Source organism: Pezoporus wallicus, unplaced genomic scaffold, assembly GCF_028554395.1.
Source record: "Pezoporus wallicus isolate ANWC-B61680 ecotype Strahan unplaced genomic scaffold, APGP_CSIRO_Pwel_v1 contig_227, whole genome shotgun sequence".
Taxonomy (NCBI): Eukaryota; Metazoa; Chordata; class Aves; order Psittaciformes; family Psittacidae; genus Pezoporus; species Pezoporus wallicus.
The window spans coordinates 10,653,499-10,673,085 of NW_026635704.1; the positions used below are offsets into that span (position 1 = coordinate 10,653,499).

The 19,587-nt window shown below is 41.1% G+C and overlaps 1 protein-coding gene across 2 annotated transcripts; it reads right to left on the reverse strand.

Annotated features, from left to right (window-relative positions):
* Positions 1-6,252: 6,252 nt before the first annotated feature.
* AQP4 (aquaporin 4) lies at positions 6,253-15,670 on the reverse strand. 2 transcript variants are annotated; one of them, XM_057397671.1, is made up of 5 exons: positions 15,389-15,670; positions 10,968-11,382; positions 9,873-10,037; positions 9,425-9,505; positions 6,253-6,836 (listed from the first exon to the last, which is right to left on the reverse strand). In XM_057397671.1, exons 1-5 carry the CDS (start codon positions 15,418-15,420, stop codon positions 6,558-6,560), a joined length of 972 nt encoding a protein of 323 aa, XP_057253654.1. In that variant the 5' UTR covers positions 15,421-15,670; the 3' UTR covers positions 6,253-6,557. The 2 variants fall into 2 exon arrangements, with proteins under 2 accessions (XP_057253654.1, XP_057253655.1); XM_057397672.1 differs by having other exon boundaries at positions 15,504-15,667.
* Between the last annotated feature and the right edge of the window lie 3,917 nt (positions 15,671-19,587).

Here is a 19,587-nt window from a genome sequence, read left to right on the forward strand (position 1 = left end):
AAATGGAGCTAACCCTAAGGTGGAGTGGGATAATGGTGAAATGTTTCTCATGCTAGAAGGTTCCAAAATGTGTAAGGTAATCTTTTTTTAAATGGTTTGTGGGTCGTGGGGGGGTTGGAAAGCCTTATGGCAAATAAACGTTATGAGGGAGAGCAGCAGAACCCAAATTGCTCCATGGCAGTAGGAGATGGCCACGACCCCTCTTCAAGCTGAAAGCCATATGGCTCAGAAATAAGTGAAAATAAATGACCAAGTCATTAGGATCCCAGTGAGGCATGCAGTAGTCTCAGATGGCAGCTGATCTCCCATGGTTTTTCCCACTGATCTTGTCCACTGATGGGAAGAAGTAAATGCAAGGGCTGTGCAGAGCTGAACATCTTTGTGCCCCTTTTGTGCACGTGTGTATATACATAGTCTATTAATATGAACTTTTAGGCACATTGTGAATTCCATAGCTTTTTATGAAAACACATACGAAAAGGGAAGTAAAGATGAAACATCACAGGAAGGTCACTGTTGGGTGTGAGTGGAGAAGAGTGATTAGGAGCTGTGTTTGTCAGGCACACACGCAGATAGCCTCTACCTCTCCCTACCACACATGGCAAGGTGAGAGACAAATGATATAAGCTCTTATTGCTTTTCAAAAGAACCTTGTGATAGCTTTTTAAGGTAGATTATGCCACAGACTTTGTACTTGTAAGGGTTGCTTTTCTAATGAGGCAAGAAAGGTCAAAAGAAATTAATAGCCAAGATAACAGTTATCAGTCTGATATAAATAAAGCAGCTTATAACGTTTGCTATACACCACAATCTGCAGCAGATAAGGAGTCTAAAGCTAAAGGAGGATTTAAAAGGACGCTGATATTGGGAATATCTACAGTCTGAGTTCTCTTTTTAAGGAGATGACTGGGCCACAGTTGCTGATTGTTGTTTTCGCTGCTGAAGCTATTGTTGCCAGTGAAGTTTAGAGTAAGGACATCACTCACCCAGTATGGCTCAGCCTCTTCCATTAGATGGTTCAGATGTGATCTGCAAGCCTACATGCATGTCCTCATAAAACAGGGACCATGCTTTAATTCTATAAGTGATACCACGGTGCCAGTAACCACTGGGTAAGAGGTACATTACAAAGATCTCCTTTGCCTGCAGTGCTGCTTTCCTGTTCTTCACAGGACCCGTTTTCCTCTTAACCCTGCAGACAGCTATGTCACTCCTTGTCTGTCTTTCTAACTCTCCAGACAGCTAGATTTCTGTTTGTGATTCTTGAGTGTCTGAAAATGTTGAATACCCCAAATTAATTTTACCAGTTCTGCCTAAATTCCCATGAGAACTTGCTTCAGCAAGGTACAGATCATTTGTGCTGGAAATTATATGCACACACACAGACAAAGCGCCCCACTAAGCATCTATAGAGAGATGCCTCTGGAGCTTGGATATGAAAGCAAAGAGCCAGACCACTGTGAGTGGTGACTTCCTGGTGAGAGTCTGCTTTCAGCCCTTCTTGCTGATTAGATGCTATCCCAGGTGATGGGGTTTTATATTGATGTCATTGTTTAAATCCAGTTGGCAACAAAGTACCACACAGGTTGAGATAAGACCCTGCAGGCTGCAATAAGAACAGTTTAATAACTAAAATATACTACAATATACTACTACTACTAATAATAATGATAAGGGAAATAACAAGAGGAGAGAACATTAAACTAAATGGGAAAAAGAAAACCAACAGTAAACACACGTGATATACAATACAATTGCTCACCACCTGCTGACCTATACTCAGCCTGATCCGAGTAGTGATTGGTCCCTTCCGAGTAACTCCCCTCAGTTTATACACTGGGCATGACGTGCTGTGGTATGGAATACCCCTGTGGCTGGTTTGGGTCAGGTGTCCTGTCTCTGCTTCCTCTGGGCTTTTTGTGCCCCTCCTCACTGGCAGAGCATGAAGAGGCTGAACAGTCCTTGATCAGGGTAAGCATTCCTGAGCAACAGCTAAATCATCAGTGTGTTATCAGCATTGTTCTCAGACTAAAGCTAAAACACAGCACTGCACCAACTACTAGGAAAAAAATTAACCCTATCCCAACCCAAACCAGGACAATTAATCATTGTGAGGATCCTAGTTTAACTCCAGGAATGCCATATGTGTCTTAAGAGCTAAATTTTGCATTCTAAGCAAGGTGCGCACAACCTGAAATGTAATTGCCACAGGACCCAATTTCCATTGATAAAGTAGCTCACAGAAGCTTGGTCTCACAAGCCATGCTTTAGCAAAAGGAGTCTGTAGTACCAGCCTTTTCAAAATCTTAGCTCTTCACTTAGTCCTCTGAGTTTTCAAACCATCTGGCAAAATCAGTAGTGAACATACACCAGCAATTTTTTTGCTCTAGTTGATTTAGCTCACTGCTATAAAGATATTAAATCTCTTTCACAATCAACCTCTCTTCACTGACAAATATTTTTCAGCAATAAGTCATTCATTCTTACACTTCCAAACTCCTCTTAGACATGTTATATTGGCTGGATCGGACTTTTTCCTTATATTTCAGTCCTGAGCTTTGAGACCATTAAATGTTTCCAGTGATCACAAGACATCTTTTTTTTTTTTAACAGAAATTTATTTGCAATGTGTAATGTGAGATGTAGAATACAAGTGGGAACCAGATAATCATGTATTATTTTATAGTGTATTTTTCAGTAGGTTATTCCAAATGTTACACATGGAAATTTTAAGTGCTATAACATTAGTTCTGATATCATGGTGACTAAGCATTTCAATAAGGAGTCTTGTGGAAAAACCCATGTACATAGTTTGCTTTAGTTCGTTTGTCCTAAACTACAGACTGCAACAGTACTGTTTAGATCATATAAGTTGGTAATAAACAGTTCTGTCTATATTTGCATCTTGTCTATTTACTAAGTCATTGAGAAACTCAGTTACACACAGGCTGATTTGAGATGCAAAAGAAATTGTGTATAGTGTTTTCATCTCTTATTATGGAAATAAAGGTTCACAGTGTAGATTCTTCCATATTTTAGTTACATTAAAAATACTGGATGGTGTATTATATCCTGAATGTGTTACACAGATTGCAGGTAAAATGTTGCAGAGCACAGCAGCAACTGTTCTGCCACCAAGCATTAGAAAGGTAGAAATTTGAAGGCTTTCTAAGCAGACACTCTGACAATTATTAATAATCAGAAACAAAACACATATTGACAAGCTCATATGCAAATACACGTGACAAGCCAAAGCAGTACATGAGATGAGTCTCGCTCCTGCTTCCACTGAATGAATGAAAGACACAGCTCCCAACTACTTCAACAGAAGGGTTATGATGACAACTCAAATGCTGCAGGATTAATTTTTTCTTTTCCTTTTGTTTTCTTTTTTTTTTTCCTGAGAATACTTAGAATTTGGCTGATGAACTCTCAGAGTTCACACAACCTGAAAGGTATTTGTATACCTCAGCGTAACCATCTTTTGCTTCCATCCTTTCTTTTCTGAAATCCAGTGACAAAATATTTTGAATGTGTTTGTTAAAGTACAAATATAGCATTGGAAACAATCATGCCATTATAGAGTTGTACAAGACTTTTCCAATGATTTTTGAGTACCCCAGAATGCTGACATGTGTGGCAGACTTCTTTGATATCCATCCACCATCACAAACAAAAGATATTTACCATTTCCCACCCCAACCAAGAACACTAAGTTATGTTATGAGGTGCAATTTAGAGCTGAACATCTTTAGAACACCCAAGCAGCAATAAAATACATATATTAAAATCATATTAAAGCAAAAGACTGCCAATACATAAAAAGGTCATGCTAGTCTGTTTTTTAACCAAATACGACTATTGTACAGTGATGATACCACTGCAAAACAACTTAGAGAAGCACATATCCTTGCAGGTCAAAGTTAAATGAAGACCTAAGTGATACTGAAGAGTGATGTTCCCTTACATGAACAGTGATCTGTTGCAGTGGGGCAACATCATCTGTGATGATGGCCACTCTAAGAATTTACTTTAGGGTAGGTCATAAAATTCAAGTTGAACACATCTCCGTCCAGAATTAAGTATCTTGCTGAAAGACTCTGATTTTGGAAAAAATACACACTGAAGTGCATTAGAGAAGACAGTTCCCTTCCTTCCCCCCCCCCCCAAATCTCATTGTCATTTCCACTGCACTCAATGAAAAACTCCTCCATGAGTCTCATTCTGTGGGAGCAGGAGCAGACCTACCGTATTTTGCTTTCCTACTAACATTTAATGGCATGGCAACATCCCTCACTGTCTAGTGGTCTCTATTTTAGCATCCCTTCTTTTCCCTAATCTTTTCAGAAGCCTCCGTATCTTATCCCTGATACTCTCTGAGTGAGGAGTTCTCCTGGGACTGGTTCTGATTGTTTGCCACACTTCATTAATACAAAGTGTTTCAAGGAAAGTTATCCTCCTAACTGAGGTGGCTGATGCTATGTTCCTGTTATGCTCACCTCAGCAGCAGAATCAGCCTGGTGAGAAAAATGTGCATCAAGCCATTTGTGTAAAGGACCCTTAAGCATAAAACAAATCACAGCTTCTTATTTAAATAACACAGTACCATGCAAAATTCAAAAATTAAGAACTTCTAATGAGTAACTTTACAAAAATGCAAACCTTTGCTTAAAAATCCACCAGTGGTATCTTCATTGCTCCTTATTTCACCTGTTTAAGCCATACAAAAGGTTTAATCTGTGCTCCCTTAATAATTACAATATTTGAAGGGAAAAAAAAAGGGGGGGGGAAGAGCATGCACCAAATGAGTATGGCAGGACATGCTGGGACCATACAGTACTGCAAGCTGGGACAGTAGAATTGCCCTTGGATCACAGTGCATGGATTTGAGGGTAGCAGTGGTTTATTATCTCATTAGAAACATCTAATTCCCTGTAATAAAGATTGCATGCAGAGCATGTCAAAGAACAGACAAGGCTATTACAGCCCACAGTCAGGAATAATGCTTTTCTCCCCTCTTATTGCTAAATAGGTAGGAGTAGCTTTTCAATTTAAAACCAAAAAATATATAATTACAGTAATAATACCATGCTCTTGACTGCTCTGCAGCTGCATATTGTAAAACTCAAAGCCACTGATCAGAAACAAAAGCAGTAAATCAGTAACAGCTTTACAGAAATGTTCTGCGGGGGTGATTATGTCTGTCAAAATACTTCTGTAAGGGAAGGACTGTTTACTGAACATATTTCATGTCCCTTTTCCCCTAAAAAAACTTGCAAATGCACGTATCTTTTCCTAACAACAGATACAGAAACCTTTACCAGAGGTGTAATTAAGACTATATGAACACTGGAACAAGCATGGATCCCATTCAAATAGTTAGGCATCAGTTGCAACAAAAAAGCAGAGTCTTATTTTTATCATCTGTTATAAAAAAAATATTTCCCAATCAGTGTTTCAATACAGTTAAAAGTTCAAACCCCTCTACATTACTAATAAATTAAGAACAACCTGTATCTTGTAAGAAAACATTTTGTAAGAAAATAGGTAAGTAATTTAAACCTTTAGTTTACATAAATTAGCACAGAAATATGTATTTGAACAAGTGCACTGAAAACAGATATGCCCTCTTTTCTTCTTGTATCTCTTATTTGAGTTATTAAGTAACAGGAAAGCCTTTATATTCTTTGCATGACCTTGATAGTCTACTAACATGAAATGGTCAATAGTCAAACCCCAGGAGAATGTTTTGCCAGATAGACAATGACAAGAAGGGGCATGAGGTACAGTCAAATGCTTTGCAGCCTTATTACAGTAGACTTCAACATTCAATTTCCATGAATTTACTCTCAATGGGATGAAGGGAATATATTAATACTGCAAATCACATGAGTGAAATTTGATGGGTTGATAGATTTATTTTTTTTTAAACCTATTAGGGTATCATTTTTTCAGAGGTAGTTTGCAAGGCAATAGTGATGTACATGAGTGGAAACAATACTCCTTTGCTTGACTGTGGATGAAACTCTTAAGTACTGTTGCTGCTGTCCCTGAACCTCACAGAGAATGCTTAATGGATGCGATGTTCTAATCGGAGCTGACAACAGCCAATTAAGTGTCAGAAGAACAATCTGATAAGTAGGTCTTCATGTCTATAGGCATTTCCTGGTATGTCTTAACTGTCAATCTGAATGTTAAACATCTCTATCTTTGTCTCATTATTGACTGATTTATTAAAGAAGAATACTTCCATTTCTTCTTCTTCTTCTTTTTTTTTTTTTTTTACTTTTTGGTTGTTCCAGAAAGAAGGAAAGAGAAATACTAGGAACAAGTCCTAATTTGGAATAATTGATGGGGAATCCTAATTATACAAAGTCCTAATCTTGCAACTGAGCAGGAGTATGGTTTGGTGACACCATTACCATTCAGCTGCCCACACCATACCTTTTAAGGAATGGTAGATGCTCAGTCTAGAGAAGATCTGTTTCTTTAATAGGTGGAAGGATATCTGTGGACGTGCTGGGAGGCTGCTCTCTGTTTTCAGTGCTTCTTGCTAGTCATACAGAAGACAACACCTCGCTGGATGCATCTCTTCCCTTCTTGTCCTCACCCCTGTCAATATCAATCACATGAACTATGCCAGGCTTCAGGATCAGGTCATCGGTCTCTACATGGCTCCTGTTGTCATCCACCTCGATGTACTTCCCTTTGGATGGCTGGGTAGCCTTACTGAAGACATCTTTAAAACGGCGCTTGAGTTCAACATCTGGGCAATAGACGTACTCATAAAGAGCACCAGCAAGGACTGCTCCTATTATTGGTCCCACCCAATATACCTGCAAAAAGTGGAAGAAAAAAGACAAGCATTAGGCTCTAGAGCAAATAAAGAAGCCATGATCTCAAGAGAAAAGCATGTCACTACAGACTTCACCAGAAAATGTTCTGCAAAATGCCTGGCCCAAATGTTAAAACCAATTTTCCAGAATTGCATGGTCACATAGTCCCCTGGCTTTCATGAACCAGGGGACTATCTGCCATCATAACAGTTTATGAGGCAGAGAAGTTTAACTAACATAGGTATCACAGATGGTGACCTGGAGCTCAGCAATTAAGTGATTGCTGTAAAATCACACATGAAGTTGGTCAAAAGGCAGTCTCTTAGGCAGCTAATGGCATTAGTCCTGGGTAATTATTTTTTTCTGCTTCATCCCAGTTTCTCTCTCTCATTTCACCCCCTTTAGAAATACTCCTTACTCAGTTTAAATCCAGTCATGTAAAATACCTCACATCCCTGGGTCTGGCTCTTCCCTGAAAAATCTTCTCATGCCAGAGTTTAGGGAATCACCAAGCAGTGGAGCCCACAGATCAGAGAAGAGGGACCTATGCTGACATGTCAGTGAGGTACAGTTCCTACTTCTCTGATGTCTGAAAAAGATTTCAGTCTACATATCTGGTTACCAAAGTTACGGTGCAGACTGGCTGAGTGGCAGTGGAACTACGGTTGCCTCCCATGGATAGACACATAGGCATCCTTTCAGGCTGCCCTACCTTCTCCTGTTAACAGAAAGTAGCTTTTATCCCCTCTTTAAACTTTGTCCAGTAAAGCAAAAGTACAGGTCCTTCATTATCATTATTTGGATCAATGATAGCTGTAACATTTCTCAAGATAAAGAAAGGCCACAGATCCTGGTGGGATCGTGTGTGCTTGTCAAATAAAGCTCTGTATTCACATACAACATATAGTTGCTCTGGCATAGCTTTCCTTTTAAACTAACAGGGTAAGACGATTGAGAAGCAGGCCCACAGCTTCAAAGATAAATAATTTTGTCAAGTTTCATTGATCCATCCTTTTCTAAGAGGCCTCCTCTAAATTTTTGTCACTCATTGACAGCTGTAGACAGCATGAATGGACTCTTTGCAAGATCACACGCAAAATAAGCACCAATGTAGAAAAGTGATTTTCTTTCTGCATTTTCACTCAAGGTGGCAATGAACTTCTAAGGAAACAAAACCTTTCCTAGTGTATACACAGATCTAGTTCAGTATTTTGGACTTACATTTCCTAAATAATCCAAAGTTGGCTTCTGATCCTGCAGAATGCAACAGGCAGTCAGAGACCTGACTAGCTAATCGGAATAGGCCAATACAACTGACACGCACAACTTTGTAGGGTACCTATCTATTTCAGCATGACATGCAGCAGTTTGGTAACATTAGTAGGTGCAGAAGATTCTGTCAATGGCATGCTAATGTCAGTGCCCTGGAGGAGGGGAAGAGGCTGTCTTTCCAAGTGGCCAGGACAGTAGATAAGCTTCTCCTACAAGTTTCTCCATGGTACATTTGTTTATTGTTTATAGCTTTAGTTATAAATTACAGGCTCCCTCAGAGTATGGATAATTAATCTTGTGAAAAACTACAGCAGTGTTTCATATGAACAAGCCATTCACTGATAACTGGGGAAATCTGCCTCAATAGGATAACTCTTGGGAACAAAGTTACACATGGGATTGTGTTTGCAGAATTGGAGCCTTAGGGCCTGAAGACAATACTATTTCTGTTATTAGCTGCAGTGGGAGCAATGTGGGCTTCATACTTTAAAAATCAAGGAAATCCATATATGTACTGTAATATGCACCTCTTACAGTTAGTATTGAAAGTGTTCCTAGAAGTGCTTTCCCTGTGTATAATTAGGTGAGGCTGAGCTGCAATCCATCTCTCCCTTATAAAATGTGAATATATGAATTGGATTTTAATAAGTTTAATAGTGGGATGCTATAGAAAATGACTGCATCATTTAGAATCAGTTTATCAAATCGTTTCCTCCACAAATACTCCTAGTTAAGCTGATGCTTTCAAATTGAAGCAGGTAGCATCTGGTCTGGTCTGCAAAGACCAGACTGCAATCCCTTCATCTCTGACTGCAAGCATTTGCTGAGACAGCTTGTCCCCTGGGAAGCAGATCGCAGAGGGTCCCTGCTCTCATTTTATACGTCTGCCCCAATTTGCTGCAGAACCAGGTGAAACGTGAAGCCGACAGATCTACTTCCATAACTTCTCACCAGTGTGACCAGGGGGTTGCAATCTGCCTCGGAGGATTTTTCTCTCTAATAGTTCAATTCTTTCAGTCTCTCCCTGGGTTGTGTTTTTTTCTGTTTTCAACTTTTTATATGATTTCCTTTCTACCCCAGCTACTGCCTCCATAAAATGGCCTCTGAACAGCAAGATGCTGTTCCAATGTGCTGTATACTGCATTGCAGCCCTAGCAGAGGAGTATAATTACACCTAAGCTTGTGGCAGGTCAGCACCTGTCTTCCTCAGGGACGGTCTCTATGGGGTGTACTGGGATAGGTAACTAAGAGCAAATGACGTATGGAAAATCCTGATATCTGTCACTATAGTGAAGGAATCATGAAAGCTGAGTTACCCATTGGTTTTCCCATTTCCCCATGATGACAGCAGGACCAAACGATCGGGCAGGGTTCATACTGGCACCGGTGTAATTGATCTAAAGCAGAGACAAAATGTTACCTGGTATAAAGTCATGAAGGCAGTTATTTAATTTCTGTTAGTCCTTGTACTATGGGAAACTGGTTTATTTGGCTTCTCATCTTGACAGTGATTATTGTCACTCTCATTAGTCTTATCACAAAATTAACAAAGTCATTATGTAAACAAGCAGAAAAGTTCTGATGCAACACCCTACCCAAGGAGACCCCCATGTTACTTCAAAGGGTTTTGGTGTGGATCCATAAAGAATATAACAGCTATATAGCTATAGCATCTACAAAGGCCACAGAAGTTTGCACTTACTTCTGAAGTAGTTATAAAGAGAAAATAGTTCTTTTTTTTTTAAAGAGAAGCCGTTAACTTACAGCAAATAAATGTCCAATTGCAACAGAAAATCCAATTGCTAAAGCTACTGAACCAGTGACATCACTTCGTTTTGAATCACAGCTGGCAAAAATAGTAAAAACCAGCTGGAATGTAATTATCAACTCCACCAGGAGTCCATGGCCAGCGGAAAGATCTCCATGTACCTGGAAGAAGGGAAAGAAACACCCGAAATGAAGAAAAGGTGATATTGTAAATCAAAAAGCCACTACGTACATTAAATGTATTTCAATTAAAGATATTTCTAATGGTACACAGTGAAAGACACCACTGAACTTTCAAAGGTACAGGTCATCCCATCCCTTTCCCTTGCCCCCTTTATACCTTTTTTTTTTTTAATTGTTGTAATTTTTTTTTATTTTGTGAGCCATGGAAAATTACTGCTGGACTGAGAACAGAAGGCTTCACAGTAACATCCAAAAAGAACTTCAAAGTTAAGACTGCAGAAGTATAGTTTATTTTTACACAGGGATTTGCAAATGCTGCACTTCCCCTTCACCATTTTTTTTCTTGGGAGCACTGTAATTTACTATTCAATTATAAATTCATTAATTAGCCCTGACTTAATTAATTTAAATTTCAATTAAAAATTAAGCAGTGTGTGGCTCAAGTGCATTTTTAATAAGTCCTGCAACAGGGCTAACTGATGGCATTCCTTATTAGTTTAGAACAAAGCTGAAATCTAAGCCACAATCTATTTCAAAAGTATGTCATTTTAAATTGATGTTTTTTCAATCTCCATCATAACGGCATAGAATCCATTCCCCCCTCCCCAGCCCATAAAAAAAGGCATTTCACGCATATATTATTTAAATTTTGTATGTAAATTAACATTACCTGCTGTCATCAGATTTGGGGAAGTTCTAGGAAAGAGAACGTCTATAAAAAGAACAGCTATAGATATTACGCTGCATAAACCCATCCTAAGAAGAGATTTAAGCCCTCTCTAGATGTTGTAAATAAACCAGCAAGCTCTCAAAATCTCTACTTGAGCTCTCCTTATTCTGCATGACACTGATTGCATTTTCTTAGTCTCTAAGCTAGTCTACTTTACAAATCAGAGGAGAAGTGATTACCGCAGTGACTCCCAGGCCTCCTACCACGCTTGGTGGTGTGATGAGGTAAAGGATGCCTGCGCCTACGATGGCCCCCAGGCATTGGGCAAGAATGTAGAAGATGGACTTGGCGAGGCTGATCTTCCTAGTGCAGACCATTGCCACTGTCACAGCAGGGTTAATGTGGCCTCCGCTGATGTGTCCAAAGCACTGCACCATGGTTGCAATGCTGAGTCCAAAGCAGAGGGAGATAAGGACCATGTCTACAGGCAGGGGCTTCTCTGCTCCACCCCAGTTGATTGTGGAACCGAGGCTGAGGAGGACAAAAATGAGCATGGCCAAAAACTCCGCTGAAACTGCTTTCCAGAATGGCTGAGTCCAGACTCCCTTAAATGCCACCATGATGCTCTCACACTTACAGAGGTGACCACACTTACTGAAAAGGAAAACAAAGCTTCATTAGGAGTCACCAAATAAGCCTTAGGTTCTCCTGTTAAGGGTTGCTATTCAACAGACTTTGGAGAGAACATAGCAATGTTGAGCACCCTTAGGCTGGGACAACTACAGACTGCACTATTGGAGCAGTTTGCCTTTAGAATGTGACCACTGAGTGTCTGCAGCTTCAGTTCACAAAAAAGCAATCTCTGTATCTTTTGAAATAAATGAGTATGCAAATAAGTGTATTCTTCCACAATAGCTGACTTTTGCCTGACTTATAGGCTGTACAGCCCTGCCACTTCCAGTGGCCTGTTAACCATCATGCTCATTAAATGAGTATGTGTTCCCTTTTTCTAAGCAAATCTGTACTATTCACAAAACAGGTATGATAATTCAACAAAAAAGAGTATCTTAATCAAATCCTAATGATTTTGGTAACAATGTGGTGTTGGGAGGCTGTCCTGGGAGCTATAAGAGAAAGTCTATTTGTTTGAACACTCAGACCAGTATTTCAGTTTATATTTATGCAGAGCAGTTTCTTCACTGTGGATGTGGGGTAAAAATTGAATACAGCCAGGAGAATAGATGCAGTCCTAAATTCTGACCTTGAAATCAATCATGCAATCGATAAAGTGCTTCCCTTTGGGCTGAGGATGCCAAGCTGTGGAATAGAGCAGTATTTTATGTATGTGTGGTGTGTAGAACTCTATGTGGCAAAGAAAGAAGTGTCTTGATTTCTCCCTCAGCCTGGAGATGCTTTTTGTTAGTCTACACTGCCTTCCTGACAAGTTACAATATTGCTAGATGTTCAGATACCTACGAAAGTGGGTCACCAAAGAAAAGTTATTTGTGGTATTAATAAATTAGGAGAATAAGCCAAAAGGGAAGCATTTTAATGAGTTTCTGAGGAATGCTAACAAGATTCTTCTCTAAAAACAAAAGCAAAAAACCTCCAAACCCTCCAAAAAGTAGAAAACAAAGGAAAGAATATTCAGCTGCTACATTTGGGAACTGAATTTCAAATGGAAGATGGATGAATTTATGCTCAGTTATCTAAGGTAACTGAGCTAAAATGCATATTTAATGCCACTTAGATAAGAAAGAAGCATAAAAGGCATGTCTGCCCTTTTCAAGTTATTGCAAGAGGAATGGCCCATGAATTTCTTAACAGTTGCAGTGAGTTAGGGAAAGGCAATTTAATCCTGTGACTGAAGCAAATAATTTGTTTTTCTGTCTCATTTCTTATGCTAATTTACTGTGTATTTTGGATAGGTCATTTGAACCCTATCTTAGCTCTCTAGACTCTCAGATGAGAACAAGAATTACATTTTCTCCTACAAATGGCTGTTGTAAAGTGCTTGTGAAGTGACCTGAGAGACCTGAGAAGGACTTGCTTTCCTAGAGAAGAATTGAAAGTAGAACCTCAAAAGACAATAAAATCATCCCCAAAATCTTTTGATTTTGGGTCAAAGTCAAGACAAACAGAAAGATGTTTCTGTAAGATCTCATATTAACAGTCAGTTAATGACCAACTACATAGACTAGACTTTTTGCTCAAAATGACTCCAAAATCATTGCCTTCCCCAGTGCTGAAGCTCACAGGTATTTAGTCAGCCTTACCTTTGAATCCCACACCCAGATTCTGATTGAAACCTAAAGGCTTACCTCTCACACCCTTACTACTTCCTCACTAGAATTTAGTGGCTTAAGACACAGGTGCTATATCCATTCTGACAAAAGCTCATTTTCCCAGGGCATATCCCAAGCGAACATTTTATATAGGAATGAAGCATATCCTGAAGCTCATGGAAAAGAAATATGAATGTACAAGAGAAACAGCACTCATTACCCTTTCAGCACCAGCTCAGTCGGGACACAACCTGGATTTACCCAAACATTCACTTGCTAAGCAAAACACAAGCTCTGGAGTTATACTGCAGAATTCTGCAAAGTTCCTAACCACCAAAGGCTCTATGGGGGTAATGCATGTTTTTGGAGCATGGAATAGAGGCACATGGTGACTCTTGACTTCTTTGAGTATGCCTGACCATCTCCTTCTCTACACAGAGAAGAGTGAGATCTGCAAATTACTTACACCCCTTCATCCTGTGGAAGTGGATATAAAGTGGGTTTTCTGTTTGATATTATAATTTGAGTTAGTTATGGAGCATCATGAAAGAATACATTAAGAGTGAAGGTGTGTGTGCACATGCACACACATGTAAAGAGTGGGACAGGGGACCCAGAAGATCACACCATCTGCTGAACTGCTCATGGGCCTGTCTAGCAGGAGACTACCACTAACAAAGGGCAGATCTCACACTGTTTATCCAGCTGAGATGATGTCCAATGAATTCAGCCAATATTATTTATAGCCCTGAAAATGCAAAAGTGCTGCATGCAAACCAAAAGGATAACTCAAACACAGAATCTTGCTCACCAGCATAAAGAAAGTTTCTGTTCTTCTGAAATGGCATACTACAAGGAAACAAAATCAAAATGGCAGAGCTACACCCTCAGCCGTACTTTGACAGTTAATGGTCTAAGCATCTATTTTTAATGCATATACACTTCTCTGAAGCAGTCTGTTTTTCTGCGATTTCAACACCCAGTAAAATGTACTGATGTCTTGGCCAAATTTTTCTTTCTACCTGCACACCTTTCTTCCCCACAGCAACCTCCCTACAAATGTTAATAAAAGCTTCATAGTTGTGTTTGAGCCCTGAGTCCAGGTTTTCACTCACATCTAAAGGCTTTCAGCAATTCAGAAATCAACACCATTTCCAACACCCAATATTTTAGCATGCAGTTAATTTAAAGGCTTGAGACAGAGAGAGTGTGATGGCTGTGCCAGGTCTGAAACCAAAACGGGACTTTCCAGCAGCTAAGATTTGCCACTAAAGTTGCAAAATAATTTTTTTGCAGTAGTTCCTCATGATTGCCTTAAATACAACAGAGAACCAGAAAGACACTTTCATGTTACGGTCACACATTAATTTCACATGTGGCCATACTTGAAATTCTCTGGTCTGGACTAAAAGATTACACAGTGTGTTTAATTGGATGCAAGGTGGTTTTTTAGACATCAGGTTACCATCAGGGCTGCAGGCATGATTATGGCCTCAAAGCCCTAACAATATAAGTAATAAAAAAGTCTTTAGCACAAAAGTCAGTATTCAAAAAAATCTTCTTTTTCTAACTGGTATCATTTCCAGAAGTGGAGCAAACGCAAACAGCCTGGATGTGGCTTGTAGCCAGCCACTCTACACGACACTACTGTCACACTAAAGGTTTGAGCATGCCGCAGCTATTTACAGTGGCATCTCCGCAGCAAACTCACATACTCCCCGACCTGTGCTGGCACAGCCGGCTATAGCTCAAATGGACATTAAGCACTAGCTTGCCAGCTTGGGGGGGGGGGGGGGAGAGGGAAAGGCTACAGTAGCAAAATAAATACACTATCGCAGAACTTGCGTATAACCACTCTGCCTCATTTTCCAATACGATGTTGAATGGGTGACTGCCGTGGGTATCTACAGGAGGTGGGAAGGGGAGCTTTGGGAGCATGGTACCTCAGCTGTTTGGAGGTGCAGATGCTGAGCTTTTTGTACACACGTCTGTCCGTTGCAGGACCGCAAGCACCGAATAAAACAAAGTTTTAGGGTGTGGAAAAAGAGAGTGATTTACAACCCTCTGCCCCCCTTCATGAACGAAGGTCTCCAAGGACGACCGAAAGGCTCCGGCGGTGCCTTCGGAGAGGGCAGCCCGGTACTCTGGGAGCCGCCCCTGGATGCAAAACGCCGGGGCAAAACTCCCGGCAGGGCGCTCCTCCAGAGACCGGACAGCGAAGGGGTCCCCACTGGCTCTGAGAAGGTCCCTCCTGCGCATCCCTCTCCCCCCTCCCGAAGCTTTCCCATAAAGTCATCTTCGGTTTGGGTGCCTGCCTCCCTACCTGGGTCCCCTCCCTCCTCCCCCCCTCGCCCCGCGGAGGGCCGCGCACTCACCCGCGGCGCGGAGCTGCAGCTCCGTCGCTCATGCCTCCCCGGCGGGCGCGGGTGCGCTGCTCGGGGCGCGGGGCGGGAGGGTGGCACGGCTCCCGACCATGCGGCCCTCCCCTACCTGCTGCTCCGGGCGGGCCAAGGCTGCCTTAGAAACTGCCGCCGCAGCCCCGACCGCGGGTCATCTGAGATCATGTGGATATGCAGATTGATTCAGGGGCTTAAAAGAAGCCCAAAGTGAGCCCACTGTGCTTCTGCAGCACGGGGAAGCATTCCTCGGTTTCTCATTTTTTTTCTCTGCCAAGCCCTGTGTGTGAAGGAAAAAAAGGTCTAAACAACTCTGCAGCCAGGGAGCTTTATCCATCTAAAATGCCTATTAGAACCTTACTAGAACTCTACTGGTTACAGAAGAGACAAAGTGGTTCTATTTGTTGGAAGCTGCTAAATTCAATAAAGTTTTGCCTAGTGAGGAAAGCTGCGGGAGGCTACTGAAGGGAAATGTTGAAATTAGACAGGAGGAACTCAGATGGTGCCCACATTGAGAGAGGCTTTTTGTAAGAGCATATAGTGATAGGACAGGGAGTAATGACTTTAAACTGAAATAGGGTAGATTTAGATTAGATATTAGAAGTTCTTTAACTGTGAGGATGGCGAGGCACTGGCACAGGTTGCCCAGAGAAGCTGTGGCTGCCCCATCCCCAGCAGTGTTCAAGGCCAGGTTGGATGGCGCTTTGAGTAATCTGGTCTAGTGGAAGGTGTCCCTGACCGTGGCAGAGGGGTTGGAACTGAATGAGCTTTAAGGTCCCTTCTAACCCAAACCATTCTATGGCTCTATGATTCCGTGATTCTACAGCACCAAAACAATCCAATGAAAAAAGAACCCTTCACATAAAAGGAAAAAAAACAAAGTTGCCCAAGTTTCCAGGCACAATTATTTCATTAGAGAATGCATAGAAACGGTCACTTGAAGAAGACAGGGGTGAAAATGGAACAAAGTATTTAGATTCCCCCCCCCATATTGGCTTAGGCCTCTGTATGCAGTAAAAGAATCTTTGCATAAGTTATACAAAAATATTGTAAGTGACATGTTCAAGTGTTAAATGAGGTTAAAATAGCACACACAGAGAAACTACATCTACTGCTGTGCATTCATGCAGCAACAGAGAAAGAATCAAAGTTTGTCATAATGGTCAGCCAGCCCGTCCAGGACAGACTGTAACATATAATCCTTCTGACCATTAGAAAACAGTGCAAGATCCAAAGAACTACTTTGGCCATGGAAACCATGGACAGAAGGTCTTCCTCTGTTAGGGGACTGTAGGTAATAATTTACACCAGGGAAAAGCAAGTATAATGTATAACACTATCAGTTCAGGATGCCCTAGACAAATTTGTACACACAGCAATAAAAAAAGTCAAGCTCGTGTTAAATACTTACCAATCACAGTTTGTGTTAAATGCAGGTGATCATAAAATACAAGTGTAGGTGTTTCTCTCATGTTTGCCTGCTCTTCCCCTAAAGCCATGTCATAAAGGACAAAAAGTAAAAAACTGACATTCACAGGAGGTGCAGTCATCATTGCACAGCTCTGCTCTTCCAGTTGGTGAATTTGTTTTTTCCATCTATGCCCTTGACAACCTGCTACAGTGAATCAAGAAACTTCGACTCCTAACACTGTCTTAATGGCACATAAAACCATTGAATTCTTCATATACGCACAGACCAACTTCCATCAAGGCTGCAGTAGCAGTACCTCACAATTCAAGGATTTCAGTTAGGATGTTCTTCTGCGTAATATTTTTTACCCCATTCCTTTTTTCCCTTCTGCTACTACTGTATAAAAAGCTCATTTTCAGGGCTTTGTTTTAAACACCTGTGGCTTCCCTTGATGTGGCTTGAATGTGCCACATCTTTTTCCACCTGCATTTTGCAATGTCATTATCTGATAATTTCAGCCTTTTATGCCACAGCTACCTTTGCCATACAAATCCTTTCCTCTGTTTTTCTAAAGACTACAAAAGGCGCCTACATAAACTCAAATTTCTTTCCAGTTTTGGAGCTGGCTGTTTCAAATCAGCGCTGAGTTTGCTTTCGTAGTTTTGCCCTGACAACATGCTTATTCTTTGGTACTTTGTGGACTCTGCTCCTGCAGCTCAATTGTTTGTTCACAAATAAAATTCACTTAGCAAAGCTAATAATTGCTTTTCCTTTTCTTGCAGATAGCATATATCTGCTCTTTTTGGTCCGTAGAACAGATCACTGCCACATGGAGAAGCAAGAACATTAATAGCTTCTGTCACTGCTACCATTCTTATTGTGATAGATCTTCTGGAGGATTAGACAAAGGTTGTGGCCACATAAACAGAGAAAGGCAATGCTTCGGGCACAAACCTGCAGCAAACTGCACTGTGCCAGCTCTGATCAAACAAACAGACTATGTTCTGTTGAAAACAGAGAAGGCAAGGAAGACAGCCCCTGAGATGGCACTGAAAACCAGAGGAAAGCTGCCCCAGTTTGTCCAGGGATAAATTTGTCAATTTTGGGATTTGGAAATATACAAGGTTGTTAGTTTTTAATTATATGTTTTCATCGTTATAAAACCTGGGTTGACACATTTTGGACTTCTGTGCAAGGGTGAAATATTTCTTCTGCTGCTGTGCTCAACACAGTTAAGCAAATAACTTACAAAAGAATATATATGAAAAATTTAAAACTGGTTTTAAAGCAGTCATGGTGGGGAAGGGCAGACAGCATGGGTATGTGCAGTGGAGTCTCCCTGTGCCTCTGCTTCTTCACTGAATATTAAATCTGGGTTTCTACAGTAGTTTTTAGGACATCATGAATTAAAGATCTTTGTAGGAACACAAGCCATGGTAAGAAGATGCTGCAACACGTAAGACACATCCTCATCCTGAACAAGGACTTCCCAGACAGTTGAAGCGTGTTGAATCTGGGAATTCAGTTTGGTTTGTTACGGAGGAGAGGGCATGCTGCCAAAGTCAGAGAGGAATGTGCAAGCAGCTAATTCCAGTTAAAACAATATGAGGGCAAGAGGCAGAAAAACTCCCTGCACTAGATTCTGTCACCTCACTGAATAACGGTGTGGGAAGAGTCCCTTCACTTCTATGGCGAGTATCTTGGATATTCACCCTGGGCAACTCTGTCAAACTGAGGGGTTTGTCAGACAGGACTGAAACAGAGAAAACAAAGATCAGAATCAAAACAAAAAAAAAAAACAACCAAAAAACCAAAAGACTTAATTTAGAAGCACTGTGTGTTTTTCCAGTGCCCCCTCTTCCACTTGTACCCAGCAGATCTGGACTGTTCTCCCTTATGCTACTGTTGCTAAGCTTCTTATCTTGTTCAGCTCCTCTCAGCACCACTTCAGGCTTTCATTTCCAAAACCAATGAGGCTTCCATGCATGCGTTTGCCCTCTTCCTCCCTCTTTCTCTGGGTGGTCCTGCCCTTTCTTTCCACCAGGTCTTGAACCCGTCAACCAGCTTCAGCTACAGCTGATGGAGGATCAGAAATCCCAAAGGTGTTTAGGGCTCCTACTAGCCCCAGGAGAGTGAGTGGCTGCAGGCAACCACAGCAAAAGGGACGCCGGCTGCTGCTGGCAGGAGAGGCTCCAGGAGGATTTTCAGAAGTGCCTCAGTGATGGAGGGGCTTAGTTGCTGTTTTCAGAGTACTGCAGACTCCTAGGAGACTAAATTCCTTTGACCTTCCTTGGCTGCTGTCGACAAGAGCGGGCTGTAAGCCTTTCAGAAACTGTTGACGCTTGCAGAAATACTCAGACTTTTTCTGACTGATTGAAAGTTTCATTCTGTTGCCACTAATAAATCCCCCTCCCCACACCAATTTATGTTTTATAAGTTTGGGTTAAGCTTTGTCTACTAAAAGGATCTTACATAAAACACCGCTTACTGAAATGTGATCTTTGCACATTTCTGAAGTTATAATTTTCCTACACTGTAATCTTGTTACTTAGGTCATTCATTTTGTCACGCCCTGCTATCAGCCTGGTCCAGGTTTGGCTGCAGGGCTATGTTCTCCTGACATTTAGAGCAAGAATTCCCTGGGAAATCAGTCAAGAGATTTGACATTGCTGCTGGCGAAGCTCCAGCGGGTTTAGCTTTACTCTCCTTCCCTATTTATTGTGGAATCTGTCTGTCCACAAGCTGCACATTGAGTTCTGTGCTAGAG